This window comes from Lepidochelys kempii, chromosome 10, assembly GCF_965140265.1.
Source record: "Lepidochelys kempii isolate rLepKem1 chromosome 10, rLepKem1.hap2, whole genome shotgun sequence".
Lineage (NCBI taxonomy): Eukaryota > Metazoa > Chordata > Testudines > Cheloniidae > Lepidochelys > Lepidochelys kempii.
Genome location: NC_133265.1, coordinates 15,772,095 through 15,788,967, shown reverse-complemented (window position 1 = coordinate 15,788,967; position 16,873 = coordinate 15,772,095). Strand labels below are relative to the sequence as shown.

At 48.7% G+C, this 16,873-nt stretch overlaps 1 protein-coding gene across 4 annotated transcripts in view; it reads left to right on the top strand.

Annotated features, from left to right (window-relative positions):
- The window catches only part of LMTK2 (lemur tyrosine kinase 2), an 89,457-nt gene that overhangs the window by 28,430 nt on the left and 44,154 nt on the right, over window positions 1–16,873 (top strand). For all 4 annotated transcript variants that reach the window (XR_012161124.1, XR_012161123.1, XM_073362133.1 and 1 more), the window contains one exon: window positions 16,237–16,324. Coding sequence is in view for 2 of the 4 variants with exons in the window: in XM_073362133.1 (XP_073218234.1) it covers window positions 16,237–16,324 (88 nt within the window). In the remaining 2 variants the exon portion in view is untranslated. The remainder of the gene's footprint in view (window positions 1–16,236; window positions 16,325–16,873) is intronic.

Genomic DNA, 16,873 nt, shown 5'->3' with positions numbered 1-16,873 from the left:
AGATTTTTAAATGGTGCAGCTTGTGTTTTTATTGCCTTCCAATTTTTGAGCCTTTAAGAGTACATTTGGTTTGCATGCTTATGCTTTTCTCTGTGGGCATGAGGGCTAGAGATTTTTTTTTTTAAATCGATGCTGAGATTTTCATGTAGTCTCTTGCCTCCAGGAACTTGAGCTTTGAGAGAAAAACCAAATATAGTGAAACTTGTGATAAAAATCACAAGAGGGGGCAATGCTTTACGTACTTTATTTTTTTAACAAACTTATTTTTAAGCACCATCTTTCCTGTTTTTAAACATTAAACGAATCTTAAATCCAATCAGAGTTACTAGGTTATACAAATAGCTTTTTATCGTTGTGTTTGGGTCACTTGCAATTTAACTTAGTGGTGGAAAAAAAATTAGTGAAGAAGTTTGAAATCGAGCAAACTTCAGTGCTTACTATCTTGCTGTACAGTTTGTAAACTGTCGTCCTTTCCAAAGGTGCCAGTAATTCTGCTTTCTTCGAATGATGGTCCCTTTTTGTATTCCACATGTGGGATATGCATGTGCACGTGCGCCTGAGTCCAGAATTTTTTGCAAGCGGTGTCTGTTGGCTTGCACATGTGCCGTAGCTGTTCTCTTGCTCCAAACTGAGGGCATAAAAAGTGGTGTGAGCTGATGCCTCTCCAGTTCCTTCTTACTGCTGCATGGTCTGAGATGGAATCTTTGGTGTCAGCTCCTCTCTTACTGTGTCATTCCGTAAGATATTGTATATAGTTTTAACAATTGCAGTAGTTTTTATAATATAGTCTACATAGTATAGTTAGTTGTTTTTCCCCATTTTCTTCCCTGGGACTTCCCCAAACCCTGAGAAGTCTAGGATTATGCCCAGGGTTCTGGGGTTCAAAATGGTGTTTGGTTCCCTCGCTCCTTTTTGGTGAGCTATGAACATCAACGCTGCCTCTACTACCTGGGTGAGGCTCATATTTCTGCCAAACACTGCATCTGCCTCCCCCCTTCCCCTAACACCATGTGTTTCTCGACACTGTTCCCCCTCTCCAGTACCGAGAAAGAAGCATAAGAAATGATGCTCCAAGAGGGGACACCCGATACTGAGAAAGGACAAACAAGGGGAGTGCAGTGGAACGTGACCTCTGTTGGGCCTCTGCTCCAGTCCTGTTTCGATAGCAGTACCGTTGACTCCACCCTGCTCACAGGTGTCATTGAGTCTAGTGCAGGACCACCCACTGATGCCAGGGGGACATTGTGGTGCCAGCAGAATTGTGGTGTCTTCCACCCCAGAGTGGCAGGGCCAGGGACATGTTGACATTCCCGGTTTTGCCAATCCCAATGGGACAATTACTGGCCATGGCAAGTGTGTCGAGCAGAAGGGAGCATGTTGCCCCGAGCTCATACCTGGTGCAGGGCCCTTGGATACTGACCAGAGGAAAAACTGCCCTTCTGTTGTCTGTGAAGACTTCCCCAATGTGGCACCGATCCCCAGACCCTCCGCACCGGTCGATGGGGGAACAGTACCCTTCTTTTCCATGGTCTCAAGAGGACTCTTCCTATGAGTCCAAGGTGGAGCCCTGCATGGTCTATGTTCCACCGGATCTCAGTGCGGGCCCTCTCCCCAGCACCTGGCCCGGAGAACAGTGGTGGCTGCTGCAGGCCCAGCAGTCATTCTGGAATCACTGGAGTTTCCCGGTATTGGGGCCTCTGTCCAGCCATTTCTGTTTGGCAGTATCCGAGAGGAGGGCTCCTCCGCTGTACCATCCAGCACCTGACCCAGACTCTGGCACTGAGGCAGGTACCAACATGCAGGATTTGGGCCTGGATGAGGTGGTCGGGACTGAAGAAGAGGAGGAAAGCCCCCTGATGCTACAGGCCTCTTCCTCCTTGTGATGGGGTTGGGACTCACCACCGCTGCGCCTCCCACTGGCACGTCTGGGAATTAGCTTTTTCCGTTGCAGAGCATCCTCTGCTGGTGGTGTGGTGTCCCGTCCATCGTCTGCTGTGCTGGTATCTGGACTTGCATTGCTCCCCACTCGGCGACGTCCATTCCAGGACACTGCCCTCTGGCAGTGCCCCCTAGTCCATCCTTACCCCCTTCTGGGGGGTGGGAAGATGACAGCAGTCTTCCAACTCACTCCTGCCACAGTGGCCAACCACAACCCCCCAAAGTCTAGCCCCTCTGCTCAAGGGCTGGTTGCAGTCTGTCATGGCCACTCTTCCATAGCCAGGTGCAGTATAAGGGGGAAGGGGGGAACCCAGGCCCGCCCACTGCTTTGGGTCCCAACCCAGGGACCCTCTAGTGGCGGCCTCTTCACCCTCCTTCTCTCCCCTCATCTGTCCATCCTCCTTGGGTCACTTCCCCTCTGACCCCTTGGACCCTCTCGGGCCTTCTGGTTAGGTCCCGCAGCCTGATAGATATCAGGCTGGAGCTCTCCTCTGCTCCCCCAAGCTTGCCCAGCACTGCGCTGTCCAAGGTGCTGGTCTCCTTATCTCAGGAGACAGACCTTCCCCTCTGAAGGTCTGGGAGAGACTGACTGCGTCTCTCCTGGATAGCCTTTATATAGGGCCTAGCCTGGCCCTGATTGGCTGCTCTCTGCTTGGCACTGATTGGCTCCCCTGATAGGCCCTCTCTGGTTAGCTGCCGTTCCGCGCAGCCACTCTGGCCTGTTGTAGCCTAATCTTGCCTGGGGATGGGGCACGGCCCCACCACACTCCTCCACAGCTGAACCGGTCTCAGGGCCGAGTGTCTCGGTGCCACAGGATGACTTTACAGCTTACCAGGAACTTCTAAAAAGGCTGGCTTCTAACCTGGGCCTAGAGATGGAGGTTCTTACAGAGTCCTCACATAGCCTCATTGACTAAGGTGGCCCTACCTCTCAATGAGGCCGTTACAGGTCCGGCCAGGACCATGTGGCAGACCCCATCTTCTCTCCCTCCCACCTCAAAGAGAGCAGAGAAAAAGTATTATGTGCCTGCGAAGGGGCACAAATACTTGTACTCTCACCCTCCTGCCAGGTCCCTGGTGGTCATACAATCATAGAATATCAGGGTTGGAAGGGACCTCAGGAGGTCATCTAGTCCAACCCCCTGCTCAAGGCAGGACCAATCCCCAATTTTTGCCCCTCATCCCTAAATGGCCCCCTCAAGGACTGAAGTCACAACCCTGGGTTTAGAAGGCCAATGCTCAAACCACTGAGCTATCCCTCCCCCAGCGGCCAATGAGAAGGATAGACTAGCCAATGAGAAGGATAGACTAGGGCAGTTAGGTGCGACCCCCCCCCCCCCAACAAAAGGACTTAAAGAAACTAGACCTGTTTGGTAGGAAGATTTAGTCAACGGTTAGGTTACAGCTTCTCATTTCCAACCAACAAGCCTTGCTTGAGAGGTACAGTTACAACATTTGGGATTCTATGGCAAAGTTTAAAGACTTGCTGTCACAGGTAAGAGATTTTCTGCCCTGTTCTATGAACGGAGGACCATAGCGAGAGCCTCCCTCCAAGCGGCCAGAACAATGGCTTCAGCTGTTGTCATGAGAAGGTACTCCTGGCTCCAATCCTTAGGGCTGCCACCTGAGGACTAGCAATCAATCCAGGATGTTCCATTTGAGGGTACCTCCCTGTTTTTAGAACAGACCGACTCAAAGCTTCATGGTCTGAGAGACTCCAGGGCTACCCTCAGATCCCTGGGCTGCTACTCCCTGGCATCTTTGAGAAGCATTTCAGGCTTCAGCAACTGACCTGCTTCTCCGCTCCACCACCTCGCCGGGACCTGTGTAAGAAACTGAGCAGGGGTTACAAGTGCAGGCAGCCACGCCCCTCCACCTTAGTCTTGCTACCGGGGTCACACGGATATCTGGGAGGCTCCAAACAGAACTTTTGAAGGTGCGCCTGAGGGCGTTACATCACTTCCTGCATTGGATCCTGCCCCGCCCCTTGTTTTCAGACTAACTCTTCTTCAGCCTGCGGTGGTCCCTCATCATCTTGGACCACTGGGTGTGGAGTATGGCAGGGGAAGGTTACACCCTTCAGTCTTCTTCCATCCCTCCTTGTCATCCTCATCCCTCTTCAGGGACCCTTCCCACAAGCAACATCTAGCTTAAGAAATGCAAGCCCTCCTGTGGGTAGGGGCTGTGGAAGAGATGCCTCAGAATTTGAGATGGAATGGGTTGTACTCCTTATATTTCCTAATCCCAAAGGCCAAAGGGGCTCTTTGACCCATCCTGGACCTGTGTTGGCTCATCAGTTATCTCAAGAAACTGAGGTTCCACATGGTCTCCCTGGCCTCCATCATTCCCTCTCTGGATCCAGAGGACTAGTACGCCAACCTTGATTTGAAAGATGTTTAATTCCACCTTTCCATCTTTCGAGGCCTCAGAAGGTTCCTCAGATTTATCATAACCCAGACTCATTGCCAGTTTACTGTCCTCCCCTGTTTACTGCCAGTTTACTGTCAACAGCCTCTTGGGTTTTCACAAAACACATGGCAATTGAACATCTTGCCTTCCGAGAAAAGCCTCTACAAGTCGACCTGTACTTCGATGACTGGCTGATCAAGGGCCGCTAAGAGGCTCAAGTGAAAAACAGCATCAGCCTGGTTCAAGCCACCTTCTGTGCACTGGGCTCGTTGATAAACGAGCAAAAGTAGACTCTCATTCCCATTCAGAGAATAGTTTATTGGGGCAGTGCTAGACTGGACCCAGGCCAGAGCCTTCCTCCCAGAGGCTCAATTCCAGTGTCATCTCTGATATCCAAGGTCAAGGCCCACCCTGTCATGACAGCCCAGTTTTGCCAAACTTTTGGAGCACATGGCTGCATTTGCTTACGTGGTTCAGCATGCAAGGCTGTGCCTCAGACCCCTGCAGGCTTGGCTGGCCTCGATGTACTCACCAAACTGACACCACTTAGACTTGGTGTTTATAGTTCCTGCCCTTCCTTGATTGGTGGAAGGATCCCCAGTTGATGGCTGTGGGCATTCCCTTTGTCATCCCCCCAGTCTTCAGTATCCTTAATTTCTGATGCATCCAATCTAAGTTGGGGGGATGACCATGAGCACCTCAGGAGTCAGGGCTCGTGGTCCCAGAAAGAGCTTTCCCTACACATAAACTTCAGAGAGCTCAGAGCAGTCTACTCAGCTTGCCAAGTTTTCCTTTTCTAGATCATGGACAAAGTTGTGCGAGTGCTTACGGACAACACGGCAGCCATGTTTTACATCAACAGGCAAAGAGAAACACAATCCCCTACCCTGTGCCAGGAGGCCATTCGTCTGTGGGACTTGTTTGTGAAACACTCCATCCACCTGGAAGTTTCCTATCTTCCGGCAGCCTGGAACGCACAGTCAGATTGCCTCAGTAGGTCTTTCACTTCTCATCACAAGCGGTCCCTTCACCCAGAAGTGGTCAGATCCATTTTCTAGAGGTGGGAGTCTCCCCAGGTAGATCTGTTTGCAGCCAGGCAGAACAGGAAATATCAGCAGTTTTGGTTGCTATGCGGTCACAGCTCGGGCTTTCTCTGATGCCTTCCTGCTTCCATGGGCAGAGATCCTCTTCTATGAGTTTCGTCTAGTTCCCCTGATACACAGGTTCCTTCCGAAAGTCAAGTGAGACAAGGCAATAGTCCCTGCATGTTCCCTGCAACAACATTGGTTCAGCATGCTGCTGCTTCTGCCTTGCCTGAACCTGATCTCACAGGCCGTTTACCCTGCCTGGACCTCGTGGCTCTTCACCTGACTGTGTGGAAGTTCCATGGTTGAACCCAGAGGAACAGGCCTTTTCAGAACAAGTTTGCCATGCCTTGCTAGGTAGTAGGAAACAGTCTACTAGAGCGACTTACCTAGCCAAGTGGAAACGTTTCTGGGTGTGGTCTTCAGTGAGATCTCTCACCAACTCGGTCATCCCTCCAGTCTGTACTGGAATACCTGCTCCATCTGAAGTAACAAGGTCTGGCCTCCTTCATCAATCAAGATGCATCTAGCAGCAATCTCAGCCTTCCATCCTCCGGTGGACAGTAAGTCGGTCTTCTCTCATGAAATGTCCATCTGCTTCCTCAAATTCATGAACCAGTTCCACTGTGGGGGGCTAAACCTAGTCCTGTCAAGGCTCACAGGCCCTCTCTTTGAGCTGCTGGCATTGTGCCTCTGCTATCTCTCTCCTAGAAGTGATTACTTCGGCCAAGAGGGTCTGAGAGATCAGGGCTCTTACATCAGAGCCTCTGTATACAGTGTTCTTTAAGGATAAGGTTCAACTGTGCCCACACCCAGTGTTCCTTCCAAAGGTGGTCTCATCGTTTCACAGTAACCAGGCTATTTTCCTGCCAGTTTTCTTCCCGAAACTGCACAGGAATGCAGAAGATCAATATCTCCACTAGTTGGATGTTACACACCCTGGCCTTCTACATTGAGAGGATTAAGCCGTTCCATAAATCCATGCAGCTCTTTGTGGCAATAGCAGACAGGATGAAAGGCCTACCTGTTTCAGCCCAGAAAATCTCATCCTGGATCACCTCCTGTATTCGTATGTGCTACAGACAGGTGGGCATTCTACCTCCTGCCATCTTGATCATTCATTAGATGAGAGCTCAGGCTTCATTATCAGCATTTCTGTCCCAGATCCTCATCCAAGACATCTGAAGAGCAGCAACCTTGTCGTTGATACATACCTTCTCCCACTACACCATCATCCAGCAGGCTAGAGATGCCAAGTTCGGAAGAGCAATGTTGCAGTCCGCAAGTCCATGAACTCGGAGCCCACCTCCTTGGATACCGCTTGTGGATCACCTAACATGGAATGGACATGAACAAGCACTTGAAGAAGAAAAAGACTAACCTTACCACAACTGTTGTTCTTCAAGATGTGTTGCTTATGTCCATTCCATGACCTATCCGCCTGCCCCTCTTCAGAGTTAACTGGCAAGAAGGAATGGAGAGTGTGTGGGGCTGGCTGGGCCCCTTCGACTGACGCATGAACATGCAGCATCAGAGTGTGCTAGAGCCGGCCTGATGGATACCACTGTGGGAAAAATCTCCAGCGATGGTACATGCAACACACGCACACTTAATGTGGAATGGACATGAGCAACACATCTTGAAGAACAACATTTACACAAAGGTGAGTAACCATTTTTTGACATCAGCTCCAATGGTGAAGGCTTGGGATAAACAGCTACTGGTGTTCCCATCCACTTTGAGAGTTGATGCGGTACTGATAGCGACCTGGCCCTGGAGGGAGCTGACCATGGTGACCAGGGAAGTTCTAGTTCTGACGACTTTGCCCTGAGGTACAAGGAGAGTCTATTTGCTATCAGAGATCTACGTCTCCCTGGAGGACATCCTTTGCTCTTCACTATCCATATTCACCCCTCCTATTAGGACCATCTCTACTCTGAAATGTTAATTCACCAGAAGAAGAGACCATCTTGATGAGGCAGTTGTATCCATCCCGTCTGCCAGCCTTGAGGCACAGCCATCGGTATTGTTGGTTCTGCTGGAGATGAGGGATCTGGCTTTCTCTTCATATGAGTCTGAGGCCCTGCAACTGCGGTGGTTCTCTACCAGTTGATCCATCCTACTGCTAATATTGGGGACTGTGGGAGCCTTAGGCTAGATACCCAGGATCAGTTCAGGAGTCCTATTTGCCATCACCTTGTCTCTTGCAACCGGCCCTGTTGGAATACTTGGAAGGGGAAGGTGAGCTGGATTCACTGTTTCTGAAAGCAGTCTCATTGTCTTCACCGGTTGAGGTGGTTACTCCAGCTACTCCCTCTCTGCCAGATGACTTCAAAGAATATCAAAAGCTCATGTACAGGTACAGATTCAGTTTGAGAAAGTCCAGTAGCCTCAGTTTAATTTACCATACACCAAGGTATAGGGCAAGACAGTGTCCTCAGCTGTTTTACCACCAATGTACTCAGGAGGCATCATGCAAAAGACAGAGGGTATTATAGACGCAGGTACCCAGCTTTTACAACATCCAGTGCTACATCATATTTTAACTCTCAATCAAAGAGTTTCTGTTGGTGGGACTGTTAAGACTCATGTCCCTTTATTGATGCTGCTTCGTTTCCCTCCTCTGATACTCGGAGGCCACCTTACCCAATTTGCCGAAAACTGGAGGGCTTTAAATACAGATGAATGAGTATTAGAGATTATTCATGTGGCTATCTAATTGAGTTTTTTGGTACCTCCTACCCACAAACTCCCTTCCCAGTTCCTTTTCAGGGACCACTCTCATGAGGAGATTCTATTACATGAGGTGAACTTCCTTCTTCTCAGGGAAGCCATAGAAAGGGTTCTACCTCCGCGTTAAGGGAAGAGGTTCTATTCCCTTTACTTCTTGATCCCCAAGAAGAATGGGGGATGGAGCCCAATTCTTGATCTGAGACAGCTGAACAGGTGCATTTGAAAACTACAATTCCACATGATATCTTTGGCATCAAAAATTCCTTTGTTAGAGAAGGACACATTGTTTGCAGCTCTTGACATGAAAGATTGCATATTTTCACATAGATATCCATCCAACCCACAGGAGGTTCTTTTGGTTCCTCTTTGATCAAGAGCATTTCCAATTCAGAGGTCTCGCCTTTGGTCTAGCTACTGCATCCACGGTCTTTACAATATTTTTTTCAGTAGTGGCAGCTTGGGTGAGAAGAGAGGGATTTACAGTCTTTCCTTACCTAGTCAACTGGCTTCAGATGGGCAGTTCTTAGAAGGAAGTCCAGCAGGAAGCCAGTGTTCTGCTCAACCTTCTGCCTTCTTTGGGTGTCTGTGTCAATCACAAAAATGCATGTTGACCCTGTGACAAAGTTCCTCCTCTGCCTCAGTGGGTCCCGCACTTATTAGCGGATTTGCTTGCCTCAGAGATTCACGGCAGCCCTCAGTTTGGCCACTCTTGCTAGTGGCTCAAACCTGCCGTCCACTCAGCTAACCTCATCACTGGCCAGTATGGGGGAAACGGAGAACAATCTCCGCAGTCTCTGTGTCCCACCTAGTGGGTTGTGGACAGGGCAGATCCCTTTCCAATTTAGACCTTCCCTTCTGGTGTTTCTCACAGACCAGGTCAACTCCTCCTGTGTCCGATCAGGGGATGGTGGGGGAACCCAGGCCCACCCTCTACACCGGGTTCCAGCCCAGGGTCCTGTGGATAGCAGCTGTCCACAATGTTCCCCGTATCAGCTGCGTGACAGCTACAACTCCCTGGGCTACTTCCCCATTGTCTTCCCCCCAGCACCTTCTTTATCCTCACTGCAGGATTTTCTTCGTGAAGACTGATCACGCTTGAACTCTTCACTCCTCCAGCAGCACGCCTTCTCACTCCCTGCTCCTGGCGCAACCCCCTACTAACTGATGGGAGGTCCTTTTTAAACCAGGTGTCCTGATTAGCCTGCCTGCTGTAATTGAATCTAGAAAGTTCTTAATTGGCTTCAGGTGTCTTGATTAGCTTGCCTGTCTTAATTGGTTCTGGCAGGTTCCGGATTGTTCTAGGGCAGCCCCTGCTCTGGTTACTCAGGGAACAGAAAACTCTTCATCCAGTGGCCAATATATTTGCCTTCTACCAGACTCCTGTATCCCACTGGCCTGGGTCTGTCACATATCCCTCCCCTCTGCTCAACTCCAAGGGGTTGGGCAGCTTGGGACGCCAGACAGTGCACACGTGACAAGCCATCGGCATTGCCGTGACAGCTCCCTGCTCTGTGTTGCACACGGAACTGGAAAGGTTGGAGGGATAAGAATCACCTGGTCACCCTTGCGTTCTTCTCTTTGTTCCACTGCATCCATTGAAGAGGGGCATGGTCAGTCATGAGGACAAATCTGCTCCCAAGCAGGTAGTAACGCAATGTTTCCATGTCCCATTTTACAGTGAGGCACTCTCTCTCCACCACTGCATATTTTTTGTTCCCTCGGAAAGAGTTTCCTACTGAGGTAGAGAGTTGGGTTTTCCTCCTCCTCGACCATCTGTGATAGGACGGCCCCCAACCCTACATCTGATGCATCAATCTGCAGAATAAATTTCTTGGTGAAATCTGGAGCTATCAGTATGGGGTTACTGCAAGGGGCAGTCTGTAGGTCTGTGAACGTTCGCTCTGCTGCGTCAGACCATCTCACCAGATCAGGTCCACGGGCCTTCACTAGGTCTGTCAGAGGGCTTGCCCTTGTGGCAAAATGGGGGATAAATTGTTGGTAATACCCCACCACACCTCGGAATGCCTGGACTTGTTTCTTGCTACTTGAACAAGGCCAATTTTAGATGGCCTCTAACTTATTCAATTGGGGTTTTACGAGACCTTTCCCCACAATGTAGCCAAGATATTTGGCCTCGGTAAATTCTATGGCGCACTTGGCAGGGTTTGCTGTAAGGCCAGCTCACCTGAAGGTATCGAGGATTGTTTCCACCTTCTCTGAGTGGGTTTTCCAGTCTGGGGCATGAATGACCCCATCGTCTAGGTAGGCAGCGGCATAATGATTATGGGGGTGTAATAGCTTGTCCATGAGACACTGGAAAGTAGCTGGGGCCCCATGTAGTCTAAAAGGGGGGACAGTATATTGCAAAAGACCCTCTGGTGTAGAGAACACAGTCTTTTTTCCTTTGCATCTTCGGCAAGGGGAATCTGCCAGTACCCCTTTGTCAAGTTTAGGGTAGTCAAGTTCGGGCATTGCCCAGATGGTCCACTAGTTCATCTATGCGAGGTATGGGGTACGCATCGAAGTGGGATACCTCATGTAGTCGCTGGAAGTCATTGCAAAACCTTGTGGTGCCATCAGGTTTGGGCACCAACACGATTGGGCTGGACCACTGACTGTGGGATTCTTCAATGATCCCCAACTCCAGCATTTTTTTTACTTCCGCTTTTATTTCATCCCTTTTGGCTGCTGGCACCCGGTAGGGCCTCATTGTTACTCTGGCCCCAGGGTTTGTGACGATGTGGTGGTATGTCTTGGTTGTTCGACCCGGTTTTGTTGAGAACACATCTTGGTTCCGGAAGATGATTTCAGACACCTCATTCTTCTGGTCTGGCGTTAAATCGGGAGACACCCTTACCTGTTTGGAGGGTTTGTTTTCCTGGGGTAGGTCTTTTTTGGACAGCTGCGCATGCCTCTTGTGCATGCCAGGGTTTCAGAAGGTTGACATGATATATTTGCTCTTGTTTCCGATGTCCCGGTTACCACACCTTATAATTTACTTCCCCTACTGGTTCAACTATTTCGTAGGGTTCTTGCCACTGGGCCGAAAGTTTACGCCCTGTTGTGGGTACCAACACTATTACTCGGTCTCCGGGCTGGAACTGCCGAACTTTGGCTTGGCGATTGTACTGAGCTCGTTGGGCCTCTTCCGCCTTCTCTAGGTGTTCCCGCGCAATGGGAGTGACTCGTGCTATCCGGTCCCTCATTTGTAACACACGCTCAGTTACATTCTTCCCCTCATTGGGCTCCTCCTCCCAAGATGCTCCTACATCCAAGATGCTGCGAGGGTGGCGCTCATATAACAGCTCAGGGAGAAAACCCAGTTGAGGCCTGAGGTACCTCCTGGATGGCAAACATAAGGTATGGTGGTAAGGTGTCCCAATCCCTCCCATCTTGACTTACCACCTTCCTTATCATAGCCTTCAGGGTTCAGTTGAACCTTTCTACCAGCCCATCAGTCTGTGAATGATAGACCGAAGTCCTCAAGGTATGTATGTGGAGTAGGTCACATAGGTCCCTCATTAGTTTTGACATAAATGGGGTCTTGGTCCATCAGTATTTCCTTTGGTAGCCCCACTCGGGCAAAGATCCCCACTAGCTCTTTGGCTTTTGCTTTAGAGGCTGTGTTCCGCAAGGGGACAGCTTCTGGATAACGTGTAGCATGGTCCAGAACGACAAGTCTATATTGGTGGCCCTGGGTAGTCTTCTCTAGGGGTCCCACTAGGTCCATGGCTATTCGCTCAAACGGGACATCTGTGATGGGTAGGGGTACCAAAGGTGCCCTCAAGTGGGGACGGGGACTGTGCAGCTGACACTCTGGGCACGAGGCGCAGTATCGCCACACTTCTTCATGTACGCCGGGCCAGAAAAATCTTCCTAGAGCCCTTGCCAGGGTCTTCTCTACCACTAAATGCCCCCTAAAAAGACGGCTATGTGCAAGGCTTAATACGGCCTTCTGGTGTTTGTGAGGCACTAGGAGCCGCACTACCTTCTGTCCTTGTACTGGTGCAACCCGGTACAGGAGATCCTTTTTTATAATGAAGTAGGGGCTGGGTCCCTGGGTTTTCCCTTCCATGGGAACCCCATCTATCTCTGTTACCTCCTTCCTAATGTTGTCGTACTTTGGATCTTCAGCTTGGTCCCGTCCAAAATGTTCCTTCCTGGGGCTGGTCTGCCTGAGTTCTAGGGAATGGGTCTCTATTGCTTCTGCCGGTTCGGAGGCATTAGGGTTGGGGTCTGGCTCAGGTGCTTCTCCCTCCTGGGCGGCCTCCTTTTCAGCTGCTCGGGTCCACCTACCTATGAGAGCGACCCTCTGGCTTTGGGTCAGTATTTGGGTTCCCAAGGGCTTAGCTGCCCTTCTTTCCTTTTTTGTCTTTCTGCGCGACCTGGGAGTGGAGAAAATGTCTCGGGAAATTTCGGAGAAAATTGGGAGTTGACAGTCTACTGTGGATGCCTCACTAGCTTCAGGATCCTCCCCTCTCTCCAATCCCCAGGATTTGATGACTTACTCCCAGTAGGGGAAGTCCCTCCCTATGAGCACTGGGTAAGGGAGTTTAGGCACTACACCTGCTGCTACCTCTGTAGCGTTTCCTTGGATTTCAATTTTTACGGGGATGGTGGAGTAGTAACTAACTGTCCCATGGATGCATGTCACCCCTGTGCGTTTTGCCTGTAGTAACTGACTACGTTTCACGAGCTTTCCTGAGATGAGCGTGATGGCGCTCCCCGAATCTCAGTGCTGTGGTCTCTACTCCCTAGCAGAGTGCCTGAGCAGACATTTTTCCACAAATCAGAGATTCACAATTTGGTTCTTGACAGCGTCTTTGCCCATTTATGGAATGCTGACCTGGAACCTTTTTGCCTCATGGGAGAACAGGAAACTTCCTCAGTACTTCTCCAGAGCAGCCCTGGGCAAGGGCCCCAAGGCAGATGCCCTACTGGTGTTATGACAGGGTCACTTGGGATGTACCTTTCCTCCCATGCCATTGATACAAGTTCTATGGAAGATCCGCCAAAACAGAGCTTGAGTCATCCTGATTGCACCCAACTGGCCGAGACAGTTTTGGTTTACGCATCTGCTTATGCTGTCAGTTCACCCACCCTTGAATACCCACATGCTGCTGGACCTTTTAACACTGTATAAGGGCAGGTTCAAGCCCACAGCCAGGTATTTGGATGGGCATCAGAAATAGAGTGCTCATGTTCTAAAAGGGTGAAGTCCATCCTTAACCAAAGACAGAAAACACGCTATGAGAAGCTGTTATTCAGCAGATGGAAGCGTTTCTCCTCTGTGACTCACTAGTGTACCTTTTGACAGGTTTCAGAGTAGCAGCCATGTTAGTCTGTATTCGATGCATCCGATGAAGTGAGCTGTAGCTCACAAAAGCTTATGCTTAAATAAATGTTATCTCTAGGGTGCCACAAGTACTCCTTTTCTTTTTACTAGTGTACCTTGTTTACGGAATCTGCTGGGATTCTTGCTATCTTAGAGTATCTACTTTCAAGTCTTTTGGTCTTGTGCTCAGTTCTCTGAGTGCGCATTTAGCAGCGATCAGCGCTTTCCATCCTCTGATGGATAACCATACATATTCACTCATCCTGTCACAACTAGATTTCTGAAGGGGATTCTCAGATCCTTTCCACTATTGAAATTTGCGCCTCAGTGGGACCTCTGTTTTGTTTTATATTTGCTCACTAAGCCCCCCGTTGAGCCTTTAGCCATATGCTCTACGACCTGTCTGTCCATGAAGTTGGTCTTTCTAATAGCCATAATGTCAGTCCGGCGACATTGGATAGGTCATTGATGTACCGTAACCACTTGAAAAAGACAGCAGCCAAAGTTAACACTCAGAACATGTTGCTCAGGAAACTGGCCAGCTCAACCTGGGGTGCTTGCACCCAGGTACTTAAAACATCAGCCCTTGCCCTCTGCTACTTGAGCAGAGTATTGTGCTCCTGTTTGGTGTCACTTGTCTCGCATGAGGCTGGTCGATGTAGGTCTTAATTAAGCTATGTGTATTGTTACCGGGACTTTAAGTGCAACTCCATTGCCGTGGTTGCCAATACTTAAAACATAGCACCGCACCATATTCGCCATGAGGGGGCCTCCATCATGCTCCTGGTCAAGATCTGTGAGAACAGCTATTTGCCTCTGTATTCAGACCTCTTCAACCACCCACCAGTTCACCTGTCTTATAGACATCCTTTATGGTCACTTCTGCCTCCACAGGACGTGACAGTGGAATGTGCTTAGTGTAACGAGTGGTTAGCGACGACAGTTGTTAATCACTCTCTCATCGCCGATGCAACCATCTGCCTGTCAGCTTTTGACGTGGTCGTTCCTGAACTGGTTTTAAACCGAGCAGGGCAATGGTGCTGCCAGCATTTTCAAAGGGGGTTTCTCTAATGACCCATGATGCAGATATGGTCAACTTCAGACTCTGTTGCACATCCTTGAAAACTGCCCACTGACTTACTTTGACAGTGGACTATTGGCTCTTCACTGGCTGATGACGATGCAGTCAAATGGTTGGGCATGCTGCGCATGTGCTGAGAGAGTCAGAACGGAGCTGGGAGCACTCATGGCAGACTCACCGTATACTGTCTTCTATAAAGAAAAGATCTCTTTACAACCCCACCCTAGATTCATTCCTAAAGTAGTTTCTGAGTGTCATATGAATCAGGTAATTCACTTAGCAGTATTTTTTCCAAAAACCACCACTACAAAGAGAGATGGCTGCATTCTCTAGATGTCCAAAGGCCTTTGGTCTTTTATCTGCAAAGAACAAAGTATGTTAGACACCTAAACTAGTTGTTTACATAACGGAGGGATCAAAGGGTCAAGCTAAATTAACCCAGGGACTTTCAAACTAAATCTCAGGTTGTATTACCCTTTGTTACAACTAGCTCATAGTCCCCCTCCAGAGGAGGTGAGGGCTCATTCCATTAGAGGGAAAACTACTCTGGCTGCATTGCTGAGAGACATACTCCTCCTAAAGATGTGTAGGAGAGCTACTTGGAGCAGTTTGCATACCTTCATGAGATATTACGCTCTGGTCCAGTCATCCACTGCAAATACAGCTCTGAGGACAGCAGTATTACCGTCAACTATCGAATCTGCATCCTCGCACTCAAACCATTTGACTGTCTTGTTAATTTCCCATGTGTGTATTCCACATAGGGACTATCACTCAAAGAAGAAATTGAGGTTACTTACCTGTAACTGGAGGTTCTTCAAGATGTGTGGTCTCTATCTGCATTCCACTACCGCCACTCCCATCCCTGCAGATTATTTTGAACTGCAGTAAGAATGGGAAACAGGAGAGGCGTTGGCATGCACCACCTTTATACCCTCGATTCTGAGCACAAGGGGATCTACAATGTAGGTGTAGGCCAGCTGACAGTGCTTGCAAAAAAAATTCCTGACTCAGGCACATGGTGTATTCCATAAGAATACACCATGTGTATACATATCCCACTTGTGGAATACAGACAGGAACCACGTAAGTGAATTCCATTTGTTTGGTCTCCTGGTTTGAGTCCAAGGATACTCAAGAGAATTGGCTGGAAACTAAAGGCTGAATCTTCATGTGCTTTTCAGGGAGTGGGCAAAAGTGGCTGTCATGTTTCCACTGCCAGTTCTGGGGGCAAAGGGGTCCCTGAATAAGTGGCTGCTTTAAACTACAATGGTTGTACAGGCCCACTGGGGGTACTGGAGCACAGTATGCCCCAGCCATGCCCTGAATGCTCCTGACACATCCACCATGGGGGAGCGGGGAAACAGGATGTAGCAGCATTGTCTTTACACCACTTGAGGTTCCCCACTCCAGGAGAATTCTCAGCAATCTACTTAAGGCATCTTGAAGATTTTCTTGCACTGCTAGAGCATATCAAAGGGGATTTATTGAGTCTGAAGATCTGCCTCTTATACTGTTTCTGTGTGGATTTACATCTGACTTTCAAAAGCGAAAACTGAGATGCATAGTGGATAGTACTATTCCATCATGTTAGAGCTATTAATGTGTACTGCTTTCTTTCTGACTTAAAATAATCTGTTTGTATTTTATTATAGCATTCTTCAGCATCCAAATATACTGCAGTGTATTGGGCAGTGTGTGGAAGCCATCCCATATCTTCTGGTGTTTGAGTTGTGTGACTTAGTAAGTAAACTTAATAGTGAAAATCGTAAATTTAGTAATAGTTAGAAAATATTGTTTTCTTTAGAGTATGTTTTAAGAGGTTTTTGTGAACCTAATTATTGAAACCACCTGTTCGAGGAATATTTCAGAAATGAAGAGTCAAATGAAGGTATTTTAAAAGGTAAATAACATTTATTTACTTTTTTCAGTTACTGACCACAAAAGCAATATTTGTTTATACTTAGCTCTCTAAGGTCAGGATTTGACTTCTAGTTCGTTGTGGGACTTTCTAAAGAAGAAAATTATTATACAGAAAGTAAGTGTTGTCACTTTGTTCTTCCTGGACAACAGAATTGTTAGTATATCACATTTTGAAAAAAAAAAAACAACCCCCTGCTAATTCTATGCATGAATGAGGCAGAGGTCCTGTGGGGGTGGAGGTAGGGAAGGAAAGGGTGAAGTACAGGATCATCTAACTGAAGACTGGTATCCTAATGCATAAGCCCAAGGGAATCAAATAAAGGTTGCACAGGTAACCTTAATACATACATTTCCTAACTTTTGAGAATT